Here is a 15,783-nt window from a genome sequence, read left to right on the forward strand (position 1 = left end):
ATACTGTTTTTCGGTTTGCCGTTTTATTTAACATATGCAGAGCATAAGAGTATTGGTTTAGTTTATTGCATACTTTGTCTATATGTATATTCCATTTTAGCGTATTTTCTATATTTAGTCCTAAAAACTTAGTAACATTAGTCTCATTAATAATTTTGTCATTGTATTTAATATTTAAATTTAATTTATTATTTAGTCGTTGTTGAAATTTCATTAATACTGTTTTTTCTAAATTTATAACTAGATTATTATTTATTAGCCAATTAACAACCGAATCAATATTAGAGTTAATATCTGCCTCCAGTGAATGTAAGTCGTCACTATTAAAAAGTAGGGTACTGTCATCTGCAAACATTGTCATGGGGTATTTTGATGACATTGGGAAATCATTAATGTAAATAATAAACAAAGTCGGGCCAAGCACACTTCCCTGCGGTACTCCGTAAGTTACCGTTCTCTGGTTAGACTTATACGTAATTTCGTTATTTTTACAAATTCTACTAATAAATGTTATTTGTTGTCTGTTACGAAGGTAGGATGCAATTAAGTTCAATACATTTCCTCTTATTCCGTAAGAATTTAGTTTGTTTATAAGTATTTTGTGATCGACGCGGTCAAAAGCCTTTGACATGTCCATGTATAGTGCAATAGCAGGTAATCTCTTATCTACTCTACTGCTAACTGTATGCAGGAAATCATAAATGGCCATGTCAATTGACTTGTTTTTTCTAAAGCCTTTCTGGTTATCAACAAATAAATTATTGTTCTCGAAGTATGCAGTGAGTTGGTTGTTAATTGCTTTCTCAAATATCTTAGAGAAAATCGGTACTAAAGCTATAGGTCTATAGCAAGTCATGTTTTCTCTGTCATCCTTTTTAAATAGGGGTTTTATTATGGTTATTTTCAATTCTTCTGGAAAAATACCGTGTTCAATGCTTAGATTAATAAGATGGCTCAATATTGGCGCAATTATAATGCACACGTGTTTTATAATTTTTGTTGTTATGTCATCATATCCAGTGCTGGCCGTGTTTTTGAGTGACATGATAATTCGATAGATGTCGAGTGGTATCGTAGGGGCCATGAACATTGATTCATTTCTATTATTATTGCACGTGTTTTTTATGTTTGTACTATTAGTTGATTTGACTTGATCAACAAAATAATTATTGAAAGCTTGTGCTATTTCATGGGGATTAGTCAATACTTTTTCATTAGATTTAATTTTTAATATAGGTTCATTAGGTGTATTGTTTTTGTTTTTTCTGCTATTAATAACTTTCCATGTTGCTTTACAAAGATTTTGTGCCGAATTAATAAATCGACAATTATGAGCTCTTTGCGTGAGATCGATTACTTTCTTAAGACGGTTAGAGAGATCTTTGAAGTTAGCTTTATTTTCTTTAGTAGGTGTTTTTCGGTATTTCCATAACAGTTCTCTTTTTCTTTTGCTACATATCTTAATACCGCGACTAATCCACTTTGGTTTTACCCTGGTCGATATTTTTACTCTTACATTAGGAAAGCATAGATCATACAGTAATTTAAACCAATCATAGAATAGTTTAAACGCTTTGTTTGGATCTGTTTCTTTATACACATCAGAAAATGTAATGCTGGCGAGATAAGTTTTAAATTTTTGCACATTTTCTATAGAATAGTCCCGTTTTGTAGTGAACCAGTGATCTAACACACACGTTTGCTTAACTGGACACCGTAGAAGCTGGACAGTATGATCAGATACTGCTAGCTCTAATACTTCGCCTTTAGATCCTCGTATATTATGAGCAATATTATCAATACAGGTCCCGCTGCATAACCTAGTTGGTACTTTTATTTCGAATTTAAGATTGAATCCTGTAATGAGGTGCCTAAATTGCTCAGAGCATTTGGTATTTTTGAGGAGGTCAATATTGAAATCACCGCAGAGTATTATTTTTTTGTTTGTGTGGAATGAGATAGAGCTTAAGAGACTATCCAGATTCTTAAAAAACATATCAAGTTTTTTTCTTAATTCATTGCTATGTGGACTTCTGTACATACATATTAGGACGATGTTGTGATCTGTCAATTCTACTGCGCAACATTCGATTACATTTGAGACACTGTATTTTTCAATAGACTCCAAAACCTTATATTTAATTCCGTTTCGTATCATTATGCAAGTACCGCCATGTCTGGATTCTCTAGTAAAATAGGTAGCAACATTATAATTAGGAATGTGGAGCAAATCAACATCAGGTAAAATCATATTATGCTCTGAGAAACATAGTACATCAACAGTTTTTCCTAAGTCATACAATTCATCTAATATAGCAGTAAACATAGCTGACTTATTTATGAGACCATTTATATTTTGATGCATTAGAGTAATATTTTTATATACGAAAAAAATAGTCTTCATTACTTTTACAATTATCATTGGAAGTTTCTATATCAGACTCACATTGTATTGGGGACATCTCAGTGATTGCTAGCAATAAATTTTTAAATATGTTACGCATTCCATGGTTACTTATTTTTCTATCAAATTTCGAAAACGTTCTAAAATCATAAGTTAAATTTAAGTTAGTATCAAAACCAGTTGCATAATTAAATGTTTGGAGATCAAGGTGTAGTAAGTTATTAAATGTTTCTATACGCCAATTGAACATGGACGAATAGTTACTTAACTTAAATGTAGGAACACATATGATAATGTTTGTATGTTGTACTTTAAGCAATGCCTCTCTCAGCTTAACAATTATATTTACATAGTCCTTCGTACGCTGGAAGTCCTCTTCACCAATAAAAATTACACAGTAGTCTTCATAGTTATAATCTGCTAGTTTTTTATGAATGTCGCTGATAAGCTGCACTGTATCACAGTTTGGTGAGACGTAATGACATATTTGAAAATTGTGAAATGTGTCTTCAGCTATTGATAGTATTTTATTGTTTACATTAGTACTCACGATTGCTTTGCGGATTTATGTGTAACGTTGTTGCCATCGCCTTCTCTCTTCTGTGCAGTTGTGTTCTGCAAGCCTGGGCCAAAATTATTGCTATTGCCACTTGTATTGGAATGCAATGTTTCTGTAGGTTTCTTAATTACTGCTGGTTTTCTTTGAGAATGATTTCGAGCAGTTGATGTTTGTGAGCCTTTTCTGGGCGTTTGTACTTCACCGGTTAGTTTTTTGGTAGCTTTCTTTAGAACCTCATTTTTATTCGTTATTACATTTAAAGATTTTTTTAGTTCAGTATTTTCAATGTTTAAGTTTTTTATCTCTTCATGTGCGGAGTTCAGTTGGGAGGTGAGTTGTTCTATTTGATTCTGGAGTTCCTGCACATACTCGTTATTTTCATTATTTGAGATGTTAGGCAAACTACTAGCACTGCCATCTATCTCCAAATTATTAGAACTATGTTCATCCGATATCTCTGTCAAGGAAAGTGTTCTAGCTTTTCTGAATGTAATATTCTCAAAGAAGTTCATGTTTGTATAAGGGTGCGTCCACATCTGGCGAATGCGCCGCGAATGCGCAGCACGCGAGCCGATCGCGAGCTGTCCGCGAGCTGCGCGCGTGCATTTTTGTTCGTGCGCCGCTTCTGCTTGGCCCGCGCGCAGCTCGCGCGCGACCTAAGCGCCGCACGCGAGCGGCGCGCAGGCGGCGCGCGACGTCTGCCATCTTCGATAGTACTGAGCCAATATACGGAACTGTAAGGGCGAGAACTGATTGCGCGCAGATCGCACGCCGCTCGCGCGCTCTATACGAGCCTTGCGTGAGTTGCGCTAAAGAGGCGCACCGAACTATTGCAGTGACTGCACGCGCGCAGCTCGCGGACAGCTCGCGATCGGCTCGCGTGCTGCGCATTCGCGGCGCATTCGCCAGATGTGGACGCACCCTAATAAATTATTTTTAACAAACAATGTACTAGAAAAAAGAGAGTCCACTGCTGAGATTCGAACTCGAGACCTCCAGCGGGCCTAGCATGACCGCCATAGAAACAGCTTTTGTCTACCGGAGAATCGACAAAATGACAGATTGAAGAAAGATTTCTATCGATCCGAGCATGGCGATGTTTGACATCGAGAAGAGAAATGTTTCTTTTCTTCATCGACATGTGTCTATCGCGTCGAGCATGACGACTATATTTTATCTACTTTTGACATTTGGGAGTAGATATAACTTTCTATATGAAATGTCAAATACTCTACATCTCATCGGACCTAGACAAGAGTAGACAAGAATATTATTATAATTTTAAGTTCTCAAATAGCATTTACAAAGTATTTCGGGGTCCTACCGTCGTCATGTGGTCAGTATTTATGCTGAGAAGAATCAGTGTAAAGCTCAAAGAACGAGCTATACGAGTGTTAAGCCTCTCGACATCGAAAACGTAAATGTGCAGAGATGGTGCAGTATTTGTGCCAGGAATCTGTCTCCTATATCTCAGGGTCTGCCTGTTCTTGTCAATGTAAGTACCTACAGTCTATTTTATTTTGTTGTGCTTTCCAATTGTTATCAACCAAAAATATGACAAAGTTTTCGTCCTTATAGATAAGGTTTAAATATAGAAAAATCTATTCACTTCATTTATTATTGTTTCTAAGATTATTTTGTCTATTATGTAGGTATTGCCCTTCATTGCAAGAAAATGATTAAACAGAAGAAAAATATTTAACAAAGTCTAATTGTTGCAGGTTCTTTGCTCGGGTCCTGCTTAGGTCATTAACAACATTACTAACCACTGTTAGCAAATTTTTTAAACAATTTGTTTTTGCAATGAATACAAGGTTAGTATACCTAATATTAGATATGACCTCTATTTCAGATTGTAGATACTGAGTGCAAAATACTGAACATAAATGCCAATTATCGTGACAGAGTTCATAAACAATCAATTTTCAATAGTTCTCTCATTAAGAACGAACTGCGCAGGCTATATGACTCTAGAATTGGACAGTTTTATCTGCTAAGAAAAAAATTACATTTTAAATAAACAACCATTATGATTTTAATATTCACATTCTTTATTAAATAATATAATTTCAATAATTTATAATTTGTAAACTGAAGGCCCAGCTGTCATTTAGCATCCTTTTTTTGTAATCTGAAACAAGAACACAAAATTAAATTATCATTCATTTTCAGGGGATTCTAGTTATGCATTAGGGTCTTGGCTCATGACACCAATAATAATGCTGATAATGTATCAGTATCAGTATGTTATTCTTTTATAATACTGTAAAAACTCTTTACCAAACACAGTTATTTCTTTTTGCAGGGTGCCTATGCTACAAGCTACAACTCTTCCCGAGGAAAGGCAGAGAGAGAGAGACACACTAATGACCTTAGTGGTAGCTTACTACAAGCTGCAACTCACAGAAGAGCAACTATTATGAATATCTTTGTATATCAACAGTTCTTCAAACCATACAGACAGAATTGAGTTGCTGGGGAGTTTGTTCCACCGCTTCTGCTGCTGATTTTCAGCCTATTTTGAATAAATGACTTTATCTGTAGCCTTAATTTTATGTAAATAAACCTTTACCTCTGTGTAAATGATTGTCTCATTTTATTTTTTATCTTAAGAGTTGTTGCTTATATTATATCACACAAGCAACAAATAGGTATAGATAGTTCAACTCAGATTTGCGCGCGGCCCTATGTGTGCGTCGGCTTGTAAATATACAACTTTCATTCGTGTGACAGTGACGTCGTCCGAGCATGACGTGTTCTCATCGCTTTTTGTTATGGGTACAGTCGTTTACGAAAATGTCTAGTTCTTCACGGAGAAAATGTTTTAAGGAGTCAGGTAGCGTTTCAAAAAAATGAAACAACATTCAAAGCTTTTTATTATTACATTTTACAGTTTATCATTATTTTTTCATACGGCTTTTCAAATTGACATTGACAGTATCTAAGAAATAAATGAAGTGAAATATCTAAGATGAATTAAATACTCCTTACATATTTTCTAGCTCGGGGTACGCGGACAATAAATAAATGTGTGGACTAAGAATGTAAAAGACCTATAATTTAGTATAATAATGGAAACAAAATGTGTGGGGAATTTTAAAAAATTATATTGCTTCGCATAATGTCGACCAAAATAAGACAGAAATAATGAAACTCATAAATGAACGTTTAAGTCAAATTGATGAAGGGATGTTGGGTAATACTTGTCGACATGTACAAAAGAAAAAAGAAGAATAGATACTATAGACATTTTGACATGGAGTCAGAATTTATAATTAACATTGGTGAAAGTAGCGAATCCGAAAATTCATCATTTGATTTTTCAAGTAGCGATACAGAATCATTATAAATAAATAAACTAAATTACGTAATAACTGTACTTTAAACAGCCGTATACAACCCCTAAATAACTGTATTTGTACCCGTCTGTACCTCTTGTCACGCACACAAAGTCACTGTATATGTACAAGGGTTACCCACACATAGGGCCGCGCGCACGACTGAGTTGAACTTACTATACTATAATTATTATTGCCATAATTATATTTTGAAAACAAAGCATGAGAGTTTTGCTAGAATGAAGCCAACAAGTCTGGGGAACTATTACTAGTAAATGAATATTATTTAAAGACACTTACTAATAGAATATTTCTCGTGTGAGCATTGTATGCCAAGAACTCGTTCTTTTTCCATATTTTTTCAGCAGCTTTTGAATACTGACAAATTCTTCTTTATCGTGGCCTTCTTTTCTCAATGGATCGCGATATTATCTTCTCTGTTTATTGGATGGGACTTCGTACGCTGTAAATAAACAGTTTTTGTAAAGGCGAAAGTAAAAACACTTCGGGCAATAATATAGGGAAGCAAGATAACAGTGAGGAACACATTGAACTGTGCATGGCAAAGTGTTCATCAGACAATGCCACCGATCACCATTTATTGAGATTATTATGTTATTTTCCTTTGTTCTTTTCATCGTATGTATGGATAATTAATTATTGTTCGTTTAGATTAATTACACACAACTATTGGAATAATCAGTACTTTATTTATTTAATCACAAAATCTACTTACTTTTTCCTTGCCGCAGTAGTCACCAATATTAAAAATCAACAACTTAAATTAATATGTAAAATCAACAACAAGAATCGTTTTTTGTAAACAAATTAACAAACAAACATCAACCATTTTAGTTCCACAGATAAGAAATAAGTTCGATGAATACGTTTTGTTGTTGCTTTGAGTTACGTGAGTTTATGTATAGGTTCATGCGTGAAAAATAGTGCATTGACACATTTTTTTGGCTAACTAAACGTAAATTCATCGCAGAACGACCCATCACTAGCTACTTATCCGTTGCTATGGAAAGTCTTTCTCTTGATAGAAACGCGAGTCTACAGCTCGCGCCATGCTCGGGTAGAAGACATGTCGAGTGGGAAAGAAAGAGCTTTGTCGTTTCTTGGTAGAATAGAGATAGAATCGCCATGCTAGGCCCGCAGGTCTATCCGGACAGGTGTGATATCCTCTACGCCATCCGAACTGTACAATCGGCTGTGAAATTTGTGTTCTGCTTACGAATGTAATAATTCGTTAATTTTATTTTCGGTTATAGACGGTGATTTGAAATTTTGTTTGCTGTTTTGACAAGAAAGTTATGGCTTGATAAAAACTCACAGAAATTGTTTTAAAACTTTCGTAATTGTTTAATAACGTCCACAATTGCTTCCTTTTAGCTTGAGCACTATTGAACACTGGAATAATAGTAAATATTGTTTTGTTTTGAAAATTAATGAAGTTTTTGTTTACGTTTCAACAAATTGTTAATTATCTCAATAATTACTAGAGATATTCACTTGAAAATAATGTCACGTGTTTATTGTCACTAATAGTCTTTAATTCACTTATATTTTACACTTAAACTGGATTATTTATATTTTTTATTATTTTTTAATACGGAGCAGATTGTTGACTTGGCCACTAGCGCCATCACAACCATTTACCAAGAATATTGTTTTTACCCACAGTGCATATTCATACCACTCATGCGGCGGCCCCCTGCAGCCGGTGGGCTTCCCGGCGGACGCGCTGGGCGGCGCGGGCGTGCCGCGGGCGGCGCGCGCCGTGGCGGCGCTGCCGCACGGCGAGGTCGTCTGTGCAGTCGCGCTGTCACTGGCGGGGGCATCGCGACACGCCTACACCGGCGGCAAGGGCTGCGTCAAACTATGGGATATATCCAACCCAGGCTCACCTGCGGCGTTAGAACCGTTGTCGCAGCTTGATTGTTTGGTAAGTATTTTTATGCATCATTATTGAAAGCTTCCGTCTAGGGAGAGACAACTTTATTAAATTGAAAAATTATTTATTATTCTTCCCTATCGCTCTAAGGTTTGCTGTTAAAGAACCCAACTCTGGGTTAAGCTTGCCTTTGTACATAACTTCTCTGTATTGTGTATTAAAATATTTTTATATCTGTATTGTGTATAATAATAAGTAGTAGAATTTTTGTTAATATTTTTTCTATTTTTTTTTTTAATTGAACATTTAATGATGTAGAAAATATGTTGTGAAATCAATAAAGAAACTACCACAGTAATCTATACATATAATAAATCTGTAAAAAAACTGTCTGTACATTGAATATATTAAAAAAATAATAATTGGGTGGGGTTTAGAAACAGTAATGGAGCACAAATCCAAAAAAAAAAATTCTGTCTGTATGTCTGTATGTCTGTTTGTTTGTACACGCTAATCTTCCGAACTACTGAACGGATTTCAATGATTTTTTCTTTGTTGTATCAGTATTAAGCCTGGTCAACATATAGGCTATAATTTATCTTCGAAACTTGAAGACCTGATGCAGAACACCAACAGACCAACAAAACTATAAGAGATACAAAAATGGTGCCATGGCAAAAATTGTTTCATTTGATGAGCATTTTCAGCTGAGATAATAAATTTGAAGATCTGGAACACCTGATGTGGAACTCCAAGAGCCCAGCTTTTCTGTACCATATACAGGTATGACGTTTTAGCAAAAGTTGTTCAATTTGATAAGCACTTTCTATTGACTTATACAAATTGAAGATCTAAAACACCTAATGTGGAACTCCAGGGGCCCAGCTAGACTATAGCATATAGAGGTATAACGTTGTAGCAAAAGTTGTTCAATCTGATAAGCACTCTCTGTTGACTTATAAAAATTGAAGATGTAAAACACCTGATGTGGAACTCCAGGAGCCCTGCTAGACTATATGAAGCATATGAAGATATGACGTTTTAGCAAAAGTGGTTCAATCTGATAAGCCCTCTCTATTGACATATAAACATCGAAGATCTGGAACACCTGATGTGGAACTTCAAGAGCAATACTACACTTGAAATGTATAGAAATGAATGTTATGAAATAGGTATGGTGAATCAAAGAAAGTAATTAGTCCGTCTTTTAGATAACCCTAAAATAATGGACACGTATTTTTTCTTTTCTCCTTCTCACAAACAAATAATAACGAAGATATAACACGCTTGAATTTTGTGTTAAGTCACTGCTTAGTACAAATTTTACATACCTAGACGTGGCGTCACGAGCCCCCACTCTCCGAATTAGTTGCGTTATATATATCTCATTATTATTTTGCATGTCTCTTCCAGACCTCGGGACTACAGAGTTCTGAATTTTCGGGAGGCAAACGAGAGGCCGAAGCCAACACGCTGAAGCCCTTTTGAGACAACTTTAATGAGATGGTGACACAAAACCGACGATTATCCCTTTATACACTATAGAAATGAACCCAAGGACAATCCCCGGTGGACGTCGTTAAAAAAAAAGACAATCCCCGGTTCTGTGCTATACCATTGCTAACTGTGGATGAATACTACTTGGGCTATTGTGATGGGATGCTAATGGACTAGGAATGGGGAAACTACGGGAACTATGGCACCTGCCGATGACAATGTATTAGATACATGTAAAAATGGCAAGTGGAGACTCGCCAGCTCACTTACTGGGCCCCCGGGAATCAGTCACTGAATAGCAACAAGAGGGCAACAGGGACATAAGCGGCTGAAGTGTGAGGATACCTCGGCGGATTTAAAACGCAGATTACGCGCTCCCTGTCACTTACCACGAGGCACCTATCCTCCGAGCAGGGCTACTAACCCTGCTCTACCGACTCCACTCTGGACGGTCAAGCCAAGCCAGAGTCGTGAGACCTAACCCCGTCATGGTTCACTCCGACCGGCCGGAGATGAGGGACAGTATACTCTCCTTGGAGAACTCAGTATATATGCCCCGCGGGGTCGCTACACCCCGTCATCAGCCTCAGATGTCCTGCGGTGCTTATATCTCATTATTATTGTCGTTATTATCTCAAGAGAGAAAAGTTGCATTGGCACTATTGGCAGGTACTTGCCTTGCATTGGCACTATTGGCAGGTACTATTGGCAGGTACTTGCCAGACCTGAGGGTGTCCGCATCGGGGTGCAGCCCCAGATGAAATATCTGGACATAGTGCTCGACAGTAAGTGGTGCTTCAGAGCACACTTCAGCGGCCTGTCGACGCGCTTGATGAGGACCGCGGGCGCCCTCTCATGGCTCCTCCCAAACATCGGGAGACCCGGCGACCAATGCCGACGACTATACGCCGGCATACTCAAAAGTATGGCACTGTACGGGGCCCCAATCTGGGCAGACTCATTGTGCAGTAGGGTGAACGCCGCTGCCATCCGCAGGCCACAAAGGGCCATTGCACAGCGGGTGTCGAGGGCGTACCGCACGGTGAGCATCGCGGCGGCGTGCGTTCTGGCGGGAACTCCTCCCTGGGAGCTCGAGGCTTGGGTGCTCGCCAGAGTGTACGACTGGACGGCGGAGCAGAAGGCGCTAAACCGGCGCCCAGACCCGACAGAAAAGGAAGAGGTGCGTGAGGAGGCAAGGGAGGCAATAACTCTGTACTGGGCCGAAGATCTTGCCTCGGCAACGTATGGTCGCTGGACGCTGGATGCCATCGGGCCTGTCCTGAACGGATGGCTCGATCGGCGGCATGGGTGCCTTTCGATGCGTCTGGTACAGGTGCTGTCCGGACATGGCTGCTTCGGATCGTACCTGCATCGGATTGGGAGGGAGGCGACCCCACAGTGTCACCACTGCGAAGCCACGGAGGATACGGCAGTGCACACACTCCAGGTGTGCCCATCGTGGGCTGAACCCCGCCGCGCCCTGATGGCAGTGGTCGGGAACGATCTCTCGCTTCCCAGCGTGATTGCTGCCATGCTGGGAGGTGAAGAGACATGGGAAGCGGTAGCCTCCTTCTGTGAAGACATCATGTCCCAGAAGGAAGCTGCGGAGCGATCGTATGAACGATGGAGAACGATCCTCTCGCGGTGCCGCTCCGTAGATGAAGAAGGGGCAGAAGACGGCGAATACAACCTCCGTCCCCATCCGCCCTGGGGGGTGATCAGCGGGCGACAGGCGCGGGGGCGCCACCGCCTGCATCACAAGGATCAACCCCTGCGCTCCGGCCATTATAAGGATCCATCCCCACTAGGGGGAGGAATGAGGGGCCTGCCGTAAGGCGGGCAATCGCCGGTGGGGGACTGGATGCCATAGATTCCCAGACCCCCTCCACTCAGACGAGGTCGGAGTGCCGCTGGGCCTTTTTAGTGGGTATACCGGGAACGTTTTTACCGGGGAGTCCCACATACCCCTCTCCCGTCCCCCGACGGGAAGGGGATGCGTAATAGCATTTTTAGCCCAGCGACAACAAAAAAAAAAAAAAAGGTACTTGCCAGACCTGGAATCAAAGACGCACGCTCATACTTGAGAGATTGGTTCTCTACCCAATAAACCACTACGACTTCCACTAAGTCATCACGACTTTGTCATCTCAGTAACATTTAATGTTTTTTTACGTACAATATTATATACGTGTAATATTTTTGCCACACACAACTTAAATGTGGACTAATTAGAATCACTACTTTTATCCCTATGGTCACGTCTATTGCGGTTCAGTTCTCAGCGTTTTGTTTAGTCTGCTGTGCTTTTGCCGTTGAAGTACAAAAATAAATATATGGAACGTTTCTAATGGCTATGCGTATTCCGTTGTTTTCAAGTCAACGGGCCCTTAAAATTCAATATCAGATGATTCAGACCTTTTATTTTGCTGACCCCGTAGTCGCTGGCATAAGGGACAGGATCCGCGTACGAAGTCGCGGGCAGAAGCTAGTAGAAAAATATAATTTCTAATACTGTCCAATTTGTTCTTCCAGCAACGCGACAACTACATCCGTTCGGTGAAGCTGCTGCCGGACGGGCGGACGCTGATCGTGGGCGGCGAGGCGTCCAACCTGTCCATCTGGGACCTGGCGTCGCCCACGCCGCGCATGCGCGCCGAGCTCACCTCCTCCGCGCCCGCCTGCTACGCGCTCGCCATCAGCCCCGACTCCAAGGTACCATAGTCACCTAGTAGCCCACGCTACAATAGTGGCGGTAAGTGTTGCTCCTCACGCTACAATAGTCGTGAGGAGTCATGGCGCCCTCACGTACCGCATGACTCAGGTCCTCACCGGACACGTTTCGGGAGGTACCTGCATCGGATCGGGCGTAAGGTGTCGCCATTGCGCATAGTCCGGAGGACACCGTGTCCGTCGTGTCCTCATGGCGGCAATTGCCGGCCCTGATTCAAGCCATGGTCCGGGCCGAGAGGGAATAGGATGCCGTTGCCAAATCCACCTTAACGTTGTCTAGTCTGCATATTGTTGTTTATTGTTCCTCCGTAATCTACATTAACTTCTAATTCCGAGCTTTGATAAAAATGTGATAGAGTTAATTCAACAGGTGAAATTAAGATGAAATTAATTCAACAGGTGTGCTTCAGCTGTTGTTCAGACGGCAACATAGCGGTGTGGGATCTTCAGAACCAAACATTAGTTAGGCAATTCCAAGGTAAGACATTTGTGTTATTTACTCTCTTGCACTTCTGTTATATAATGGTTCAATTTTTACTACAAGTATAATATTGACATTTTAGACTCGTCTTACGAGTCTTGGCTATTGATGATCCTCATTCTTTAAGTACGATAAGCAAAATATTTATATAAATTTTATCCATTACATAAATTCTAACGTAGTTGAAATAATGCCAGGCAAAACTCTTTCTTTATTTACCCAAAGAAAATAAAATACATAATACTACTTTAGGAATCGGTTGTTGGGTGGATTCCTAATTGAGTACTGCTTCGATTGGTCGTGGGGTGCACAGGGGTTGAGAAAAACGCGGTGTTCGGATACCGGATATATTTCGCGTAAACCCCCAGAGAAGCCCGTGCCTCGCATACCTCACGCTCTCACACGTTTTTGCTTACCTTGCTGTCTGCCGTGTGCCCCCCTACATCACAAACATAAGAATACTTACTGCCGTAGCTAAAACGTCATGTAACGCGTTGGTCAGGTCACACGGACGGCGCGTCGTGCATCGACATCAGCGGCGACGGCACGCGGCTGTGGACGGGCGGGCTGGACAACACCGTCCGCTCGTGGGACCTGCGCGAGGGCCGCCAGCTGCACCAGCACGACTTCTCCAGCCAGATCTTCTCGCTCGGATACTGTCCCACGGGTAAGCTAGACACATCAGCGGCTGTGGACGGGCGGGCTGGACAACACCGTCCGCTCGTGGGACCTGCGCGAGGGCCGCCAGCTGCACCAGCACGACTTCTCCAGCCAGATCTTCTCGCTCGGATACTGTCCCACGGGTAAGCTAGACACATCAGCGGCTGTGGACGGGCGGGCTGGACAACACCGTCCGCTCGTGGGACCTGCGCGAGGGCCGCCAGCTGCACCAGCACGACTTCTCCAGCCAGATCTTCTCGCTCGGATACTGTCCCACGGGTAAGCTAGACACATCAGCGGCTGTGGACGGGCGGGCTGGACAACACCGTCCGCTCGTGGGACCTGCGCGAGGGCCGCCAGCTGCACCAGCACGACTTCTCCAGCCAGATCTTCTCGCTCGGATACTGTCCCACGGGTAAGCTAGACACATCAGCGGCTGTGGACGGGCGGGCTGGACAACACCGTCCGCTCGTGGGACCTGCGCGAGGGCCGCCAGCTGCACCAGCACGACTTCTCCAGCCAGATCTTCTCGCTCGGATACTGTCCCACGGGTAAGCTAGACACATCAGCGGCTGTGGACGGGCGGGCTGGACAACACCGTCCGCTCGTGGGACCTGCGCGAGGGCCGCCAGCTGCACCAGCACGACTTCTCCAGCCAGATCTTCTCGCTCGGATACTGTCCCACGGGTAAGCTAGACACATCAGCGGCTGTGGACGGGCGGGCTGGACAACACCGTCCGCTCGTGGGACCTGCGCGAGGGCCGCCAGCTGCACCAGCACGACTTCTCCAGCCAGATCTTCTCGCTCGGATACTGTCCCACGGGTAAGCTAGACACATCAGCGGCTGTGGACGGGCGGGCTGGACAACACCGTCCGCTCGTGGGACCTGCGCGAGGGCCGCCAGCTGCACCAGCACGACTTCTCCAGCCAGATCTTCTCGCTCGGATACTGTCCCACGGGTAAGCTAGACACATCAGCGGCTGTGGACGGGCGGGCTGGACAACACCGTCCGCTCGTGGGACCTGCGCGAGGGCCGCCAGCTGCACCAGCACGACTTCTCCAGCCAGATCTTCTCGCTCGGATACTGTCCCACGGATAAGCTAGACACATCAGCGGCTGTGGACGGGCGGGCTGGACAACACCGTCCGCTCGTGGGACCTGCGCGAGGGCCGCCAGCTGCACCAGCACGACTTCTCCAGCCAGATCTTCTCGCTCGGATACTGTCCCACGGGTAAGCTAGACACATCAGCGGCTGTGGACGGGCGGGCTGGACAACACCGTCCGCTCGTGGGACCTGCGCGAGGGCCGCCAGCTGCACCAGCACGACTTCTCCAGCCAGATCTTCTCGCTCGGATACTGTCCCACGGGTAAGCTAGACACATCAGCGGCTGTGGACGGGCGGGCTGGACAACACCGTCCGCTCGTGGGACCTGCGCGAGGGCCGCCAGCTGCACCAGCACGACTTCTCCAGCCAGATCTTCTCGCTCGGATACTGTCCCACGGGTAAGCTAGACACATCAGCGTGACGCCATCTAATGACTGAATGAATTTCTGTAGAACAATATATAGAAAAAATTATATGCGAAATTACACAATTCGGTTCGGATTAGTTCGCAGTTTATTGCATTGCCATACATATTCACTTTTCGTTGACATTTTACCGTCGGTACGTTGTACATTATATGCATAAACGCTGACATTCAGCGGTTGACAGTCAATTTGGTTTGAACGCAGCCTAACTGCTAGTCTAGTTTTCTCTCATTACATCACCAATATTTTTTTTGTGATACAAACATTGTCTAACAACTGTACACATATAATCTTCACCTCATCATATAAATCAATATTTAAAACATTTCGACCATTCCCCCAGGTTCGTGGCTAGCAGTGGGCATGGAGAACTCTCACGTGGAGGTGCTACACGCGGGCAAGCCGGACCGCTACCAGCTGCTGCTGCACGAGTCCTGCGTGCTGTCGCTGAAGTTCGCGGCCGCCGGCAAGTGGTTCGTGTCCACGGGGAAGGACAACCTGCTCAATGCCTGGCGTACGCCCTATGGAGCTAGTATATTCCAGGTATGTATTTTTAGACTGAGGAATCTTTATGAAGTTCCTTATAAATTATCGAGACCTTGGCAATTAAGAATGAATAAGTGAGCTCTGATGTAGCTAATTACAGCACAATCACGCAACATCATCTCTCTCCACAACTCATTAGAT

The 15,783-nt window shown here is 42.7% G+C and overlaps 1 protein-coding gene and 2 long non-coding RNA genes across 11 annotated transcripts in view; 2 read left to right on the forward strand and 1 right to left on the reverse strand.

The window, feature by feature from the left end:
* LOC124636815 (protein groucho-like) overlaps positions 1-15,783 on the forward strand; it is a 28,402-nt gene that overhangs the window by 10,408 nt on the left and 2,211 nt on the right. For 8 of the 9 annotated variants that reach the window (XM_047172978.1, XM_047172981.1, XM_047172983.1 and 5 more), the window contains 5 exons: positions 7,988-8,249; positions 12,228-12,407; positions 12,825-12,903; positions 13,409-13,573; positions 15,440-15,639. In XM_047172978.1, the coding sequence (XP_047028934.1) occupies positions 7,988-8,249; positions 12,228-12,407; positions 12,825-12,903; positions 13,409-13,573; positions 15,440-15,639 (886 nt within the window). Of the gene's footprint in view, positions 1-7,987; positions 8,250-12,227; positions 12,408-12,824; positions 12,904-13,408; positions 13,574-13,645; positions 14,656-15,439; positions 15,640-15,783 lie in introns of those variants that run through there. The other variant, XM_047172987.1, reaches the window with a different exon arrangement.
* On the forward strand, positions 4,150-5,320 carry LOC124636816. Its single transcript, XR_006985155.1, has 3 exons — positions 4,150-4,458; positions 4,685-4,777; positions 5,269-5,320. It is a non-coding gene; the product is annotated as an uncharacterized LOC124636816 (long non-coding RNA).
* On the reverse strand, positions 5,040-7,083 carry LOC124636817. The gene is made up of 3 exons (XR_006985156.1): positions 7,038-7,083; positions 6,602-6,764; positions 5,040-5,094 (listed from the first exon to the last, which is right to left on the reverse strand). It is a non-coding gene; the product is annotated as an uncharacterized LOC124636817 (long non-coding RNA).

The sequence above is a fragment of the Helicoverpa zea genome, chromosome 15 (genome assembly GCF_022581195.2).
Source record: "Helicoverpa zea isolate HzStark_Cry1AcR chromosome 15, ilHelZeax1.1, whole genome shotgun sequence".
In the NCBI taxonomy this organism is placed as follows: domain Eukaryota; kingdom Metazoa; phylum Arthropoda; class Insecta; order Lepidoptera; family Noctuidae; genus Helicoverpa; species Helicoverpa zea.